Genomic DNA, 12,555 nt, shown 5'->3' with positions numbered 1-12,555 from the left:
AAGACAACAATTCTGATGCTAAAGATCCAAACGGGACACAAAAAAAAAAAAAAAAAGAAAAGGTGTACAGTCAGTGATAGAAGACAGCACATATACGACTCATAGGACTTTTGATCGCTTTGAAGACTAATGAAGAAAAATGAAACCCAAAGGTACAAATCCAACCGTCTGTATGGGACCAGCGAGGCTACTGAAGACAGAGCAACCAGCCTGATCAGAGGAGCCAAAGGTAAGAGAGAGACAACCCACTTCAGAATTAAACCACAGCAACAGGAAGCTGTAACGAGTCTCCTCCTATTGGCCATAGTTGGGTTTAACTGCTGGGCAGCAAACGGAGCCTTCTTTATCTTGATGCATGCTCAGTCATCCAGGTAAGTAAATCTCCAAAATTCAGGATGTTTTCAGTGGGAGAAAAGTTTCGTCATCATCAGGTGACGTCTTCAGTCTCAGCTGACTGCAGGTTTCCAATCTTATAAACAGGACATTTGCATAATGACTGAAACCAGCCCACTGAAGCAACAATGGGCTGGGAGGTCAGTTCCTTAATTTTAATTATGCAAATTCTCATGAACATTGATCAACATCCACTGTTTATAAGACTGGGGAAACCTGCAGTCAGCTGAGACTGAAGAAGTCACCTGGATGAGTGACGAAACGTTTCTCCCCCAAAACGCTACGTCCAGGTGAACAGAATCAGGTATCCTGATTGGACCTGCAAACATCTGTGAGTCATGGTCCTGCTTTCCTATTGTATCAAACTGATTTCACATCTGTAACTAGCAGCAGATGGTTTTTAAAATCAACGAAGTCAGCTAAACGTCCTCAGCAGAGCGGAAGCTGTTTAAAGTGCAGAGCAGAAAGTACTCTCTGAATCTGGTACTCGATGACCCTTTGATGGGTAGGAAGGGCTCAGACAGTCTCCATGTCCTCCAAACAGACGTCATTTCCTATTCAGCAGCTATTTTGCATGTCCCACTTCCTCTGCAAAACAGCTAAAGCACATGAGCTGCACGTGGTCACAGGGTACAGATAGTGCAGATATTAGTTGGTGTCTGTAGGGCTTTAAATGTGTATCATCAGAGCTTTGTTGTGATTTATTTTGAAACGATGAGTCAGCGCTGACGCCACGGGGAAATACCGGAGTCAGAACAGAAAGTATTTCTTGATCTGCACATGAGTTTAGCCTCGTTTGTCGTGTTGGTGTCCACTAACATCCATTTTGCTCGCTGGTCTCTGATAAAATGCTCCCCAAAGTGATTTCTGTATTTGGATTATTTTCCAGTTTCGTGGTTGGTAAGTTACTCCAGTTTAAATGTGTGTGTGTGTGTGTGTGTGTGTGTGTGTGTGTGTGTGTGTGTGTGTGTGTGTGTGTTGGTGGTAATACACCAAAGCTAACTAGCGTCTTTAGCTTTTGGCCTATCTGGAGCTAAACTTAGTCTACAGATGTGAGTGTTTGGTGTTGGAGTGTCGCAGCTTTTGAGGAATCATTCATCTTTAACAGTTTTCTGTCTTCTTTTTAATCTCAGCGGGCGATGCGACTCTCGTGCGTGATGTTAACACCACCATCTTTCACTCGGCAGTCCTCGAATGTAGCATACAGGATAGAGCTATCACGGACTGGAAGAGTCTCCGATTTTATTGGCAAGATGATAGAAATGTGGTTTTGTACTCCTATAATAACGGAAGAAAGGTGGCGGAGCATGTAAACGAGCTCTATCAACACAGAGTCACAGACTTCCCTCAGGACATAGTCAGAGGGAATATCACCATCGTACTCAAAAACCTGACTCTTGACGATAATGGAAGAACGTACTCATCATTTGCAGCAGTGCTGGACGACAGCGGGACGACGCGATACCACCTGGAACACACACAAATCTGTGAAATGACTTTGCATGTAGCTGGTGAGAAAGGTTTCTGTTTTCCTCACAAAAATAGGAAAGGCAAGTTAGACCGGCACACACCGGGCTGGCTAGTAACACGTGACATCATCAGCACAGATTCTATTTCACCAGTTTAGCTTTTCAACGATGGCCATGTTGAGCTCATGCTGCAGCAAACACTGGGCTGCACGAACTGCAGACCTGAGCATGCTGAATAACTTTTAATTCACAGAGCTGCCTAGCAACAGATGACATCATCAGAGGTCAAACATAGGCAGCTACAGTCAGCACAGATTACATTTAGAGAAAATCTGTAGTTATTATGATTTATGCTGAATGTGGAATTTCCTTTTTGAGGTTTTGCTGTCAATGATTCAATTTAATTTTATTTATACAGAACCAAATCACAACAACAAGGCCTTTATATCGTAAGGTAAAGACTCAACAATAGTACAGTAAAAACACTAATAGATTTATTTAATGTTTATACCCCCTCAGCCATGAAAGGCTGATGAGGTGTTGAGAGTCCACATCATTGATATTCTGGATTTGCACACTGTCCTATTCTCAGAGGATCAAAAGTTGTTGACATATTTGCATTAAATTTTATTATAATAATTATTTTACCTGATATAACAAAAGCATTTCCCAATATGAGATTAAAAAAATGTCTTAAAATAGGAAAAACCCTTTTTGTTTGCTTTGTAATCCAACATATTACAAACAAATTACTGCAAAATACAAAAACAAACAAAAATAACACAAATTAGCTTAGCTCAGCTTAGCTAACATGCTGTCATGGCTAGCACGCTCATGTTGTTAGCAAACCCAGGACAGCTGTTTCCAGCATGCATGCTAACTGGATGTAGCTTCATATTTAGTGCACAGATACTGGAACGCTTTTCCTTTTCCTGTTTAACGCCCACTACAAAAATCAAAAAAGCGAAGGTGACCTTTGTTCTCCTCTCTCCTCAGTGCCGTACCAGGAGCCCAGGCTGGACGTTAATACAGAGGCTATGTCTGCAGTGTGCAGTCTGCAAGGAGGATTTCCTGCCCCTGACATACAGTGGGTCCTCCTCCATAACAGCTCCCATCAGGCAGTGGAGTCCAGGAACGTCAACACTGAAACGAAGCAGAATGTCCACGATCACCTGTACAGCTCCCGCAGCATCCTGCACATCCCTGCAGGTCGTCACGAGGCCGTGAGCTGTCTCAGCCACAACCCCACCCTGAACAGGACTGTCAAGGTCACCCACTACTTCAACACAGGTACGCTCCACATCGTCCAGTCAGCCGAGGGAAGGTAAACTACAACAGCGCGAAGGGGAGCGCTCTAATAATGATGAAAGTGACACCAACTGACAGTCAAAGAGTCGGTTAGTGAATATACGTCACTTATAATGAAGTGTTTTTAAAATATATGTGAGACATATTTTTAAGATGTGAATCTCAGGTGATGGAACCAAAAATGCCTGAAGATAAAAAAGTTTCTCTGAGCGTATCATCATCTTATTACTGTTATTACTACTACTGATTTATATTTATAATAATTTATGATTATTATTCTAGCGCTGACGAGTGTACGAATTATGAGAGCTGACAGGAAATATGCTGAGTAACCTCAGACCATCACTATTTTAGTTTGTGCAAACAGGACATGAGGAGCTCATTCACAGCAAACTGAGAATCACAGGGTGCAAAGACTACAGCGATGTGCAGCTGTCAGCCGTCAGCCAGTCAGACCTGAACATGCTGAGTAATCGTGGAAGGTTCAGAGCTCTCGAGCTGCTGTTCAGCTGAGAGGAAAATAAATCCTCAGACGTCTGCAGAGAAACATCTGTGCTGGTTTATCATGCATGCAGGTCGTCCTGTGTCCCTGCAGGCCTCCCTACATAACCTGCTCCGTGTTCCATTCTTACAGAACTAAAAACAGCTAAAACACTCAAATTTCAATTACAGAACCATAAACGAGTCCCTCAGTAGTCAGTCAAGCTTTGCAGGACCAGTGTCGCTTTTGCCATTTGATTATGTTCTTTTTGTATCTGTATCGATCATTCATGTCTTATTTCAGACTGACGCAGGCAACACAACCATGAAACATGTTTCTGCAGAAGAAGTTTCAAAGTCAAAGTTCAACCTGAGTCAGAGTTCACTTTACACTGAGCATCCCTCTGACTCAGAGACATTTACTCAGCCCTGTAACTCTGGCTGATCGTCGGGGGAACTCAGAAACTTGCCCTAGGATGCTCTGGTATGAGGCTGACTGTTGGTGTCTCGGTGTTCAGCAGGTGCAGCAGCGAGGAGCTCACCTGCAGCCCTAACTGTATATCTGATAGCAGCTGCTGTGGTTCTTCTAACAGCTGTGCAGTGAGCAAAGGTGAGCATGAACTATTTACTTTTTACTATCTAACATGTGAAAGAGGTCGAGCATGTTAAACGCAGACACGCACACAGATGTGTGGTTTTCCCATGATGCATGTGTAACATGAACATGAAGGAAACAGCTGATGTGCTTACAGCTGCAATCATCTGTGTGTTTCAGCCACCCGAGGTAGAGCGATGCAGCGTTTCGGTGGTGGAGGGGTGAAACTGTGTGCCATGGAGACACTTCAGCGTGTTGTATGTTGCACCTTGTCTGTGCGTGATATTGACGGTGCGCACACTCTGAATCTGGGTTTCATGGGTCCTGCTGGGTGGCACTAAGCTGGTGCTTAAAACAAAACTTGAAGCTATATCTGCTCAGGCTGGAGCATTAAACCCACCACAGTGTGAAACACAACAGTTACTGGACCATCAAACGTCATGCTGGGCGCCTGTTTAACTGAATGTTATGTCCACGTGCTGTTATGTCTTTAGAAGTGTTATTTAAAATAAATCAAAGAGTTATTTAGATGAAAATGATGCTGTGTGTGTGAATCTGGCACATCTACATGTTGTGGTGAAGTGTTCGTCTTAATGTGTCTTTTTAAATAAAACACAAAAGTAAAGACGGGTTCTACTGAAAAATGCTAAAAAAAATATTCCTGCTGCAGCTGCTGAGCTCATTTCAAACAGTTTGAACTTTAAATTTTTTACATCTCAAATATAATCTGATATAATCACACACACACACCTGTGTGTATTATTAACCTAAATCAGATGAAATGTGTGCAGCATGAGGGACAAATATTCTGGAAACATGACTTCCTGTGTCGACCACCAGGCCCGTGTTAAACACAGGTTACAGCGTTACGTGAAAAAACTGTATAATACAGCGAGAGACACAAGCAAGCACAGCAAACCAACCAAACAATTAATCCTCCTGACAACTTTGCTGGCTTTGCTGCCAGGCGGAGCTACTATATCTGTTAAGGAAGAGTTTACCGCAACTCTGGGCAGAGAGGCTCCCAGGAGCATCTCAGCAGGGCCAAGTTTATTTAGCCCCGTGTTTGGACTTGTCACTGTTGGCCATAACACAAACAAAGATTACTTATTGATCCTAATCACTACATTTCAGACAGTACTGATCACACATGCTCATACAACAAGTGTCACTGTTGGGTCTGTGCTTCCACAGGCTTCGCTGGTTTAGAAGCTTCTTCCTGTTAACGAAGCAAGACGAACAGCAATCGATCGGTTTTACTTGCTATAGCAAAGGGAGCCGGACGGCAGCAGTCCTCTGCCCTGGTGTCAAACGAGTCCAAAGAATCTGCTTCCCCTCACACAGTTTACACAAACACCCATTGTAAAAAACCCTATGGTGTCAGGCACTAGGTAGGTGTGTGTGTGTGTGTGTGTGTGTGTGTGTGTGTGTGTGTTTTGGTGTGACCTCCCACCAAAAGGGTCATAAAGGCAGGAAGTTTACTAAACAAGAAAACAGAAGCCTCACATAGCTGTGCCTGTAATAAAACACTACAGCCTCCCCACCATTCTACAGGCTGGGGACGGCAATAGAAACAGGAGTGTCTTTGATCATACAGTTTGAACCAAGACTTACAAATTTAAGTAACACAATGACAACATTTAACAATTTCAACCTAACAGTCACAAACTTCATTAACATAACTGTGGATCATATTTGACCTAAATATTTGGGTCTTGTGATTTCAAGCATGCAGGTTCCATTATATAAACACTCCAGTGCAGGTGTATATATAGTATATACAAGTACACATCCCCATATGTATATATAGTATGTATGTGCGTATAGGTCCAGTGTAAATAAAAACCAGTTCATCTGGTTCTGCTCCCAGCTCTAACATGTACATAACAAATACACAGTACATATAGTTACAGTTATAGAAGTTACAGCATATATAAACATACCTGTTTATTTCATAATCACATGAAAGCAGGGACCTCACAGCACAAGCATTACTCACAGCCTGTTGTAAGATCGTGGTGTACATTGTTACTAGGGCTGCAACGATACACAAAATTCACGGTTCGGTTCGATACTTTGGTGTCACGGTTCGATATTTTTTCATACAAAAAAATGTTCATGCTTTTTTAATTTGTCATTTATTAAAATTATAAATATATATTTTAACTCAAAAGTACAGTTTTTAAATTTAATGTTGCTGAAACAACAAAGTAATAAAATAATCTATCTGATCGAGAAATCACTCATCTTTGGAAAAGAGAGTTTATTACAGAGAAATGGCTCTTTCCAAAATAAAAGCTATACTATCCGCTTCTTCTGGGCTATATTCTCAGCAGCATATTAAACATATCAGGTCCCCATAAGGAGAATCCTGTGCTAACGGCTGTCTAAATGACTCGGGTAAAGTTTGTAGCATGCTGCTTGTTGTTTTTGTCTGCTTCCACTTGTCTTTGCACGAGGATGCTGTCGGCGTAAATGTGCAGTCATATTCGTTGTGTTCCCACTAGTGCTGTCAGCGTTAATCTGAAATGACGTTAACGCCACAACACGGCAAATCTCCGTTAACGAGCTACCGCGGATCGCCCCGTGCGTGGGGCTGGACGGCCAACACGTTAACGAGCTAACTGCGCTAACGACACTAGTTCCCACCCATGTAATTGAGCATTGCGTGGCACATCCAACATACTGTTTTACTTTAGTCCATGACGCGCTTACCTTCAGGGTCATACGTCACATGAAAACCAAAATAGTTCCAAAGGCCAGATCTGAATGAGGGTGGGGGAGGTTCAATTTGCCATGTTGCAAGAGCTTAGCTTCTGTCTGCTAGCTTGCCCTGCGCTCAGTGAATCTGACGTTCGACTACTCCGCCTAGGCTGCACTGTCGAGCGCAGATCCACTGAGCGCTCAACACAGACAGCATCGTCAGAAGGAAAGTTGATAAAATAGATTAAAGATGTTGTATTGTTCCATACATATGCGTACCGAACCGAAAGCACTGTATCGAACGGTTCAATATCGGTATCGTTGCACCCCTAATTGTTATATATAGTATGTTTTTTATTTTTATTAATAAAAAACATCAAGAAGTCACACACAAAAGGAGACCAGACCACGGGACATGTTTAAACGAGGTGGTCAGAAGTTTCTGCACGGATCTAGATTATTTATCTAGATTATTTATATCAAAACAGACAGAACGTCATGCTTTCACCCAAAACAACAGATCAAAGCGTCACATCAGCCAGAAGCTCTGCAGAGCAGCCAATCATGACAAAGCAGCTCATTATAAGCTGTAGATTCAAACTGCTCTTCATACTTTTGTCCAGCAGAGGTCAGCAGAGAGGACTGTGTTGGAAAGCTTTGAGTAATGAACCATTTTTCAATAAAAGCTTCACAAAACATCATAATAGGAACACACAGAACACATGGAAGCACAAACACGACGCCTGAGTAAGGACAGAGGAAAACTGAGACAATATAAGGACATAAAGGTGAATAGGGAGGGTGGAAGGGATCATATATGACAACACAATACACGAGGAGGGGCAGTGTAAACAGGAAAGAGAGACGAGACGCAAGGATGCGACACAGGACAGGAAACCTGGGCTGGGAGTAACTTAGAAGGAAAAAACACAACTAAACTAAAAACTACGTACAAAAAACGAAACCATTACAACACAAAGACATCAGAAACACCATAAACTCAACATGCAGACACACCTCACACCTCTACCAGCAACCGCCCAGTCTCACTCACTAACGTCGAGCAAACATTAGAAAAAAACACTCCAGTTTGAATATATCCTGACCAATCAGGTTTGCTGATCACTATTACTTTTCCTTTGGAGCTCACCTGGTTTGTAGCTCTGACAGCGCTCATCTTGGTCCTCGTTGCACCGAGGAGAAAAAGTTAAAATGCAGCCAAAGCTGCACAAACATGAGGTCAAATTATTAATCACTTACATGTTAAACAAGCCTGGAAAGAAAATAGGAAATAGACCTGCAAAGACATCAAGCAATCACCTCTTAGGTCACCAAGCTCAGTAAAATTCTTCAGTAAGTTGTTTCATTTAAAAACTTTAAAGTATACACTAGCTTCTCAGAACTGTAACATTTTATTTGAGCAAGCTTTGGAGTGTGTAAGGCTCATGGTGAGAGGTGTGATCACCTTTGTGTGCACTGTGGTTAACATGACCTACATACACATTTTCCATCCAGTTATTTAGCGCCACCCAAGTAGCACAAGTGTAGAAAATGTGTCTGTCGGGGGCATCAGGTAGCATTTCACAGAGGTGGGACCAAGTCATTGTTTTGCAAGTCTCAAGTAAGTCTCAAGTCTTTATCCTTGGTTCGGTTCGATACTTTGGTGTCACGGTTCGATATTTTTTCGATACAAAAAAATGTTCATGCTTTTTTAATTTGTCATTTATTAAAATTATAAATATATATTTTAACTCAAAAGTACAGTTTTTAAATTTAATGTTGCTGAAACAACAAAGTAATAAAATAAATCTATCTGATCGAGGAATCACTCATCTTTGGAAAAGAGAGTTTATTACAGAGAAATGGCTCTTTCAAAATAAAAGCTATACTATCCGCTTCTTCTGGGCTATATTCTCAGCAGCATATTAAACATATCAGGTCCCCATAAGGAGAATCCTGTGCTAACGGCTGTCTAAATGACTCGGGTAAAGTTTGTAGCATGCTGCTTGTTGTTTTTGTCTGCTTCCACTTGTCTTTGCACGAGGATGTGTCGGCGTAAATGTGCAGTCATATTCGTTGTGTTCCCACTAGTGCTGTCAGCGTTAATCTGAAATGACGTTAACGCCACAACACGGCAAATCTCCGTTAACGAGCTACCGCGGATCGCCCCGTGCGTGGGGCTGGACGGCCAACACGTTAACGAGCTAACTGCGCTAACGCACTAGTTCCCACCCATGTAATTGAGCATTGCGTGGCACATCCAACATACTGTTTTACTTTAGTCCATGACGCGCTTACCTTCAGGGTCATACGTCACATGAAAACCAAAATAGTTCCAAAGGCCAGATCTGAATGAGGGTGGGGGAGGTTCAATTTGCCATGTTGCAAGAGCTTAGCTTCTGTCTGCTAGCTTGCCCTGCGCTCAGTGAATCTGCGTTCGACTACTCCGCCTAGGCTGCACTGTCGAGCGCAGATCCACTGAGCGCTCAACACAGACAGCATCGTCAGAAGGAAAGTTGATAAAATAATTAAAGAATTTTGTATTGTTCGATACATATGCGTACCGAACCGAAAGCACTGTATCGAACGGTTCAATATCGAAGTATCGTTGCACCCCTAATTTATATATAGTATGATTTTTTATTTTTATTAATAAAAAACATCAAGAAGTCACACACAAAAGGAGACCAGACCACGGGACATGTTTAAACGAGGTGGTCAGAAGTTTCTGCACGGATCTAGATTATTTATCTAGATTATTTATATCAAAACAGACAGAACGTCATGCTTTCACCCAAAACAACAGATCAAAGCGTCACATCAGCCAGAAGCTCTGCAGAGCAGCCAATCATGACAAAGCAGCTCATTATAAGCTGTAGATTCAAACTGCTCTTCATACTTTTGTCCAGCAGAGGTCAGCAGAGAGGACTGTGTTGGAAAGCTTTGAGTAATGAACCATTTTTCAATAAAAGCTTCACAAAACATCATAATAGGAACACACAGAACACATGGAAGCACAAACACGACGCCTGAGTAAGGACAGAGGAAAACTGAGACAATATAAGGACATAAAGGTGAATAGGGAGGGTGGAAGGGATCATATATGACAACACAATACACGAGGAGGGGCAGTGTAAACAGGAAAGAGAGACGAGACGCAAGGATGCGACACAGGACAGGAAACCTGGGCTGGGAGTAACTTAGAAGGAAAAAACACAACTAAACTAAAAACTACGTACAAAAAACGAAACCATTACAACACAAAGACATCAGAAACACCATAAACTCAACATGCAGACACACCTCACACCTCTACCAGCAACCGCCCAGTCTCACTCACTAACGTCGAGCAAACATTAGAAAAAAACACTCCAGTTTGAATATATCCTGACCAATCAGGTTTGCTGATCACTATTACTTTTCCTTTGGAGCTCACCTGGTTTGTAGCTCTGACAGCGCTCATCTTGGTCCTCGTTGCACCGAGGAGAAAAAGTTAAAATGCAGCCAAAGCTGCACAAACATGAGGTCAAATTATTAATCACTTACATGTTAAACAAGCCTGGAAAGAAAATAGGAAATAGACCTGCAAAGACATCAAGCAATCACCTCTTAGGTCACCAAGCTCAGTAAAATTCTTCAGTAAGTTGTTTCATTTAAAAACTTTAAAGTATACACTAGCTTCTCAGAACTGTAACATTTTATTTGAGCAAGCTTTGGAGTGTGTAAGGCTCATGGTGAGAGGTGTGATCACCTTTGTGTGCACTGTGGTTAACATGACCTACATACACATTTTCCATCCAGTTATTTAGCGCCACCCAAGTAGCACAAGTGTAGAAAATGTGTCTGTCGGGGGCATCAGGTAGCATTTCACAGAGGTGGGACCAAGTCATTGTTTTGCAAGTCTCAAGTAAGTCTCAAGTCTTTATCCTCAAGTCTCAAGTCAAGTCTCAAGTAATGTCAGGCAAGTCAGAGTCGAGTCTCAAGTCACTGGTGTAAAAGTCCGAGTCAAGTCACAAGTCTGAAACTTTGAATTTCAAGTCCTTTCGAGTCTTTAAAAAAAAACGAAAAAAGAATGTTGCAGTTATGCTAAATGTAAATATTAGACCATGTAATTTTTAAATCTGTGTTTTTCTCAACACATGACAAAATAGTGAACTTAGAAAATATACACAAATTGTGAAATTGCACCTCTTTAGAATGCAGCTCAATTAAACCTAGCTCCAAGAATAATTTTCACCGACAGTTCTGAGATAAGCTGCATGTTATTCTTGGATGCGGTTGTAGGACCGGCTTTAAAATCGCATGACAAAAATATCATACACATTAAAAAAAACTGCATCACCAACGTAGCCTGGACAACATTTGCTAGTTAGATGAAGTCAGCTATCTCATCGTAGCATATTTATATGCATATTTATAATTATACGGTTCTTGGAGTGAGTGCAACACTCATGAAGTTTAGTAACTTCAGGTCACTGCAACAAGCCCAGGTACAGTTTACCGACGGATGGGTGCAGGACCTTGAAATGCACCGTGTAGAACGAAAGACCATCGTACGTATCATAAGTTTACCAGTCTCACAAATCGTCGTCATAAATACACATTCTTAACCGTTTATTAATAGGACCTTTGAGCTCAACGGTAATTAATTAGTAGTGGAAATAATTTCTGGTAGCATCACAGAAATGTAGCAGTGACAATAATACTGTATGCTGTAATCGTACTGGGCAATTAGTGATACAAACAACTGTTTTATCCTGTGAATAAAAGTATATGTTTTTGTCAATGTACCATAATAACAGAAGCGAAACGCAATATTGTGTCAGGACAATTCACTATTTATGCACAATAAATAAAGGAGCATAGCGCGACAATTTCTGTTCAGCGCCAGACTTGCTTGTAACCTATATCACCAATTATGTTATGAAAATGACGTATTAACTACAACAGCAGACTGACCTTCGTGTAAATGCTTGGAGCAGACTAACCTGTGAGCTGGAGTGTTCTGGGACGTTATATTTGGTCTTTGAATGGCTGCAATCCAGTCGCCTCTTTGTTACTTCGGAAACATGGCTCGAACAATTTCTCTTCAACGACGTAATCCGATAACAACCGATCTCTTTACCCGTCGGCTTCCCGTGGCTGTCATGCGACCGGCTATTGCAGTTAATAATACAACAGCTTCTTGACATTTTTGTGTTTCTTTTTATCGCTGTATAACTGATTTCAATTGAAAGCCTGCGTGCGCTAGTACCTCTTGCCACGAGTTCCCAGAATCCTTTGCGGTTCTACCCGTGAATGACGTCACATTTTCAATCTCTATATAATATGCATGTTAAATTTTATATTTGGGGTAAAATATCAAGTCTTTTCAAGTAAACCGGTTCAAGTCCAATTCAAGTCCAGGTCATTGGTGTAAAAGTCCAAGTCAAGTCACAAGTCTTAGAACATTTTTTCAAGTCAAGTCTAAAGTCATAAAATTAATGACTCGAGTCTGACTCGAGTCCAAGTCATGTGACTCGAGTCCACACCTCTGGCATTTCATTCAGTTCAGTCATATTTACATAGTAACAAATCCCAACAGCAGATTCTTCCAGGCTCTTTGTA

At 41.6% G+C, this 12,555-nt stretch overlaps 1 protein-coding gene across 2 annotated transcripts; it reads left to right on the top strand.

Annotated features, from left to right (window-relative positions):
- Nucleotides 1-996: 996 nt before the first annotated feature.
- On the top strand, nucleotides 997-5,674 carry LOC102291432 (butyrophilin-like protein 2). Of its 2 annotated transcripts, none has more exons than XM_042221795.1 (5): nucleotides 997-1,293; nucleotides 1,527-1,904; nucleotides 2,859-3,152; nucleotides 4,172-4,260; nucleotides 4,426-5,674. In XM_042221795.1, the coding sequence occupies exons 1-4, from the start codon at nucleotides 1,242-1,244 to the stop codon at nucleotides 4,252-4,254; spliced, it is 807 nt and encodes a 268-aa protein (XP_042077729.1). In that variant the 5' UTR covers nucleotides 997-1,241; the 3' UTR covers nucleotides 4,255-4,260; nucleotides 4,426-5,674. The 2 variants fall into 2 exon arrangements, with proteins under 2 accessions (XP_042077729.1, XP_042077728.1); XM_042221794.1 differs by having other exon boundaries at nucleotides 4,169-4,260.
- The last annotated feature ends 6,881 nt before the right edge of the window (nucleotides 5,675-12,555 follow it).

This window comes from Haplochromis burtoni, unplaced genomic scaffold (genome assembly GCF_018398535.1).
Source record: "Haplochromis burtoni strain Fernald_Lab_line unplaced genomic scaffold, NCSU_Asbu1 Contig_74, whole genome shotgun sequence".
NCBI lineage: Eukaryota > Metazoa > Chordata > Actinopteri > Cichliformes > Cichlidae > Haplochromis > Haplochromis burtoni.
The sequence above is the reverse complement of the archived record's forward strand: the minus strand, read 5'-3'. Positions and strand labels throughout refer to the sequence as shown.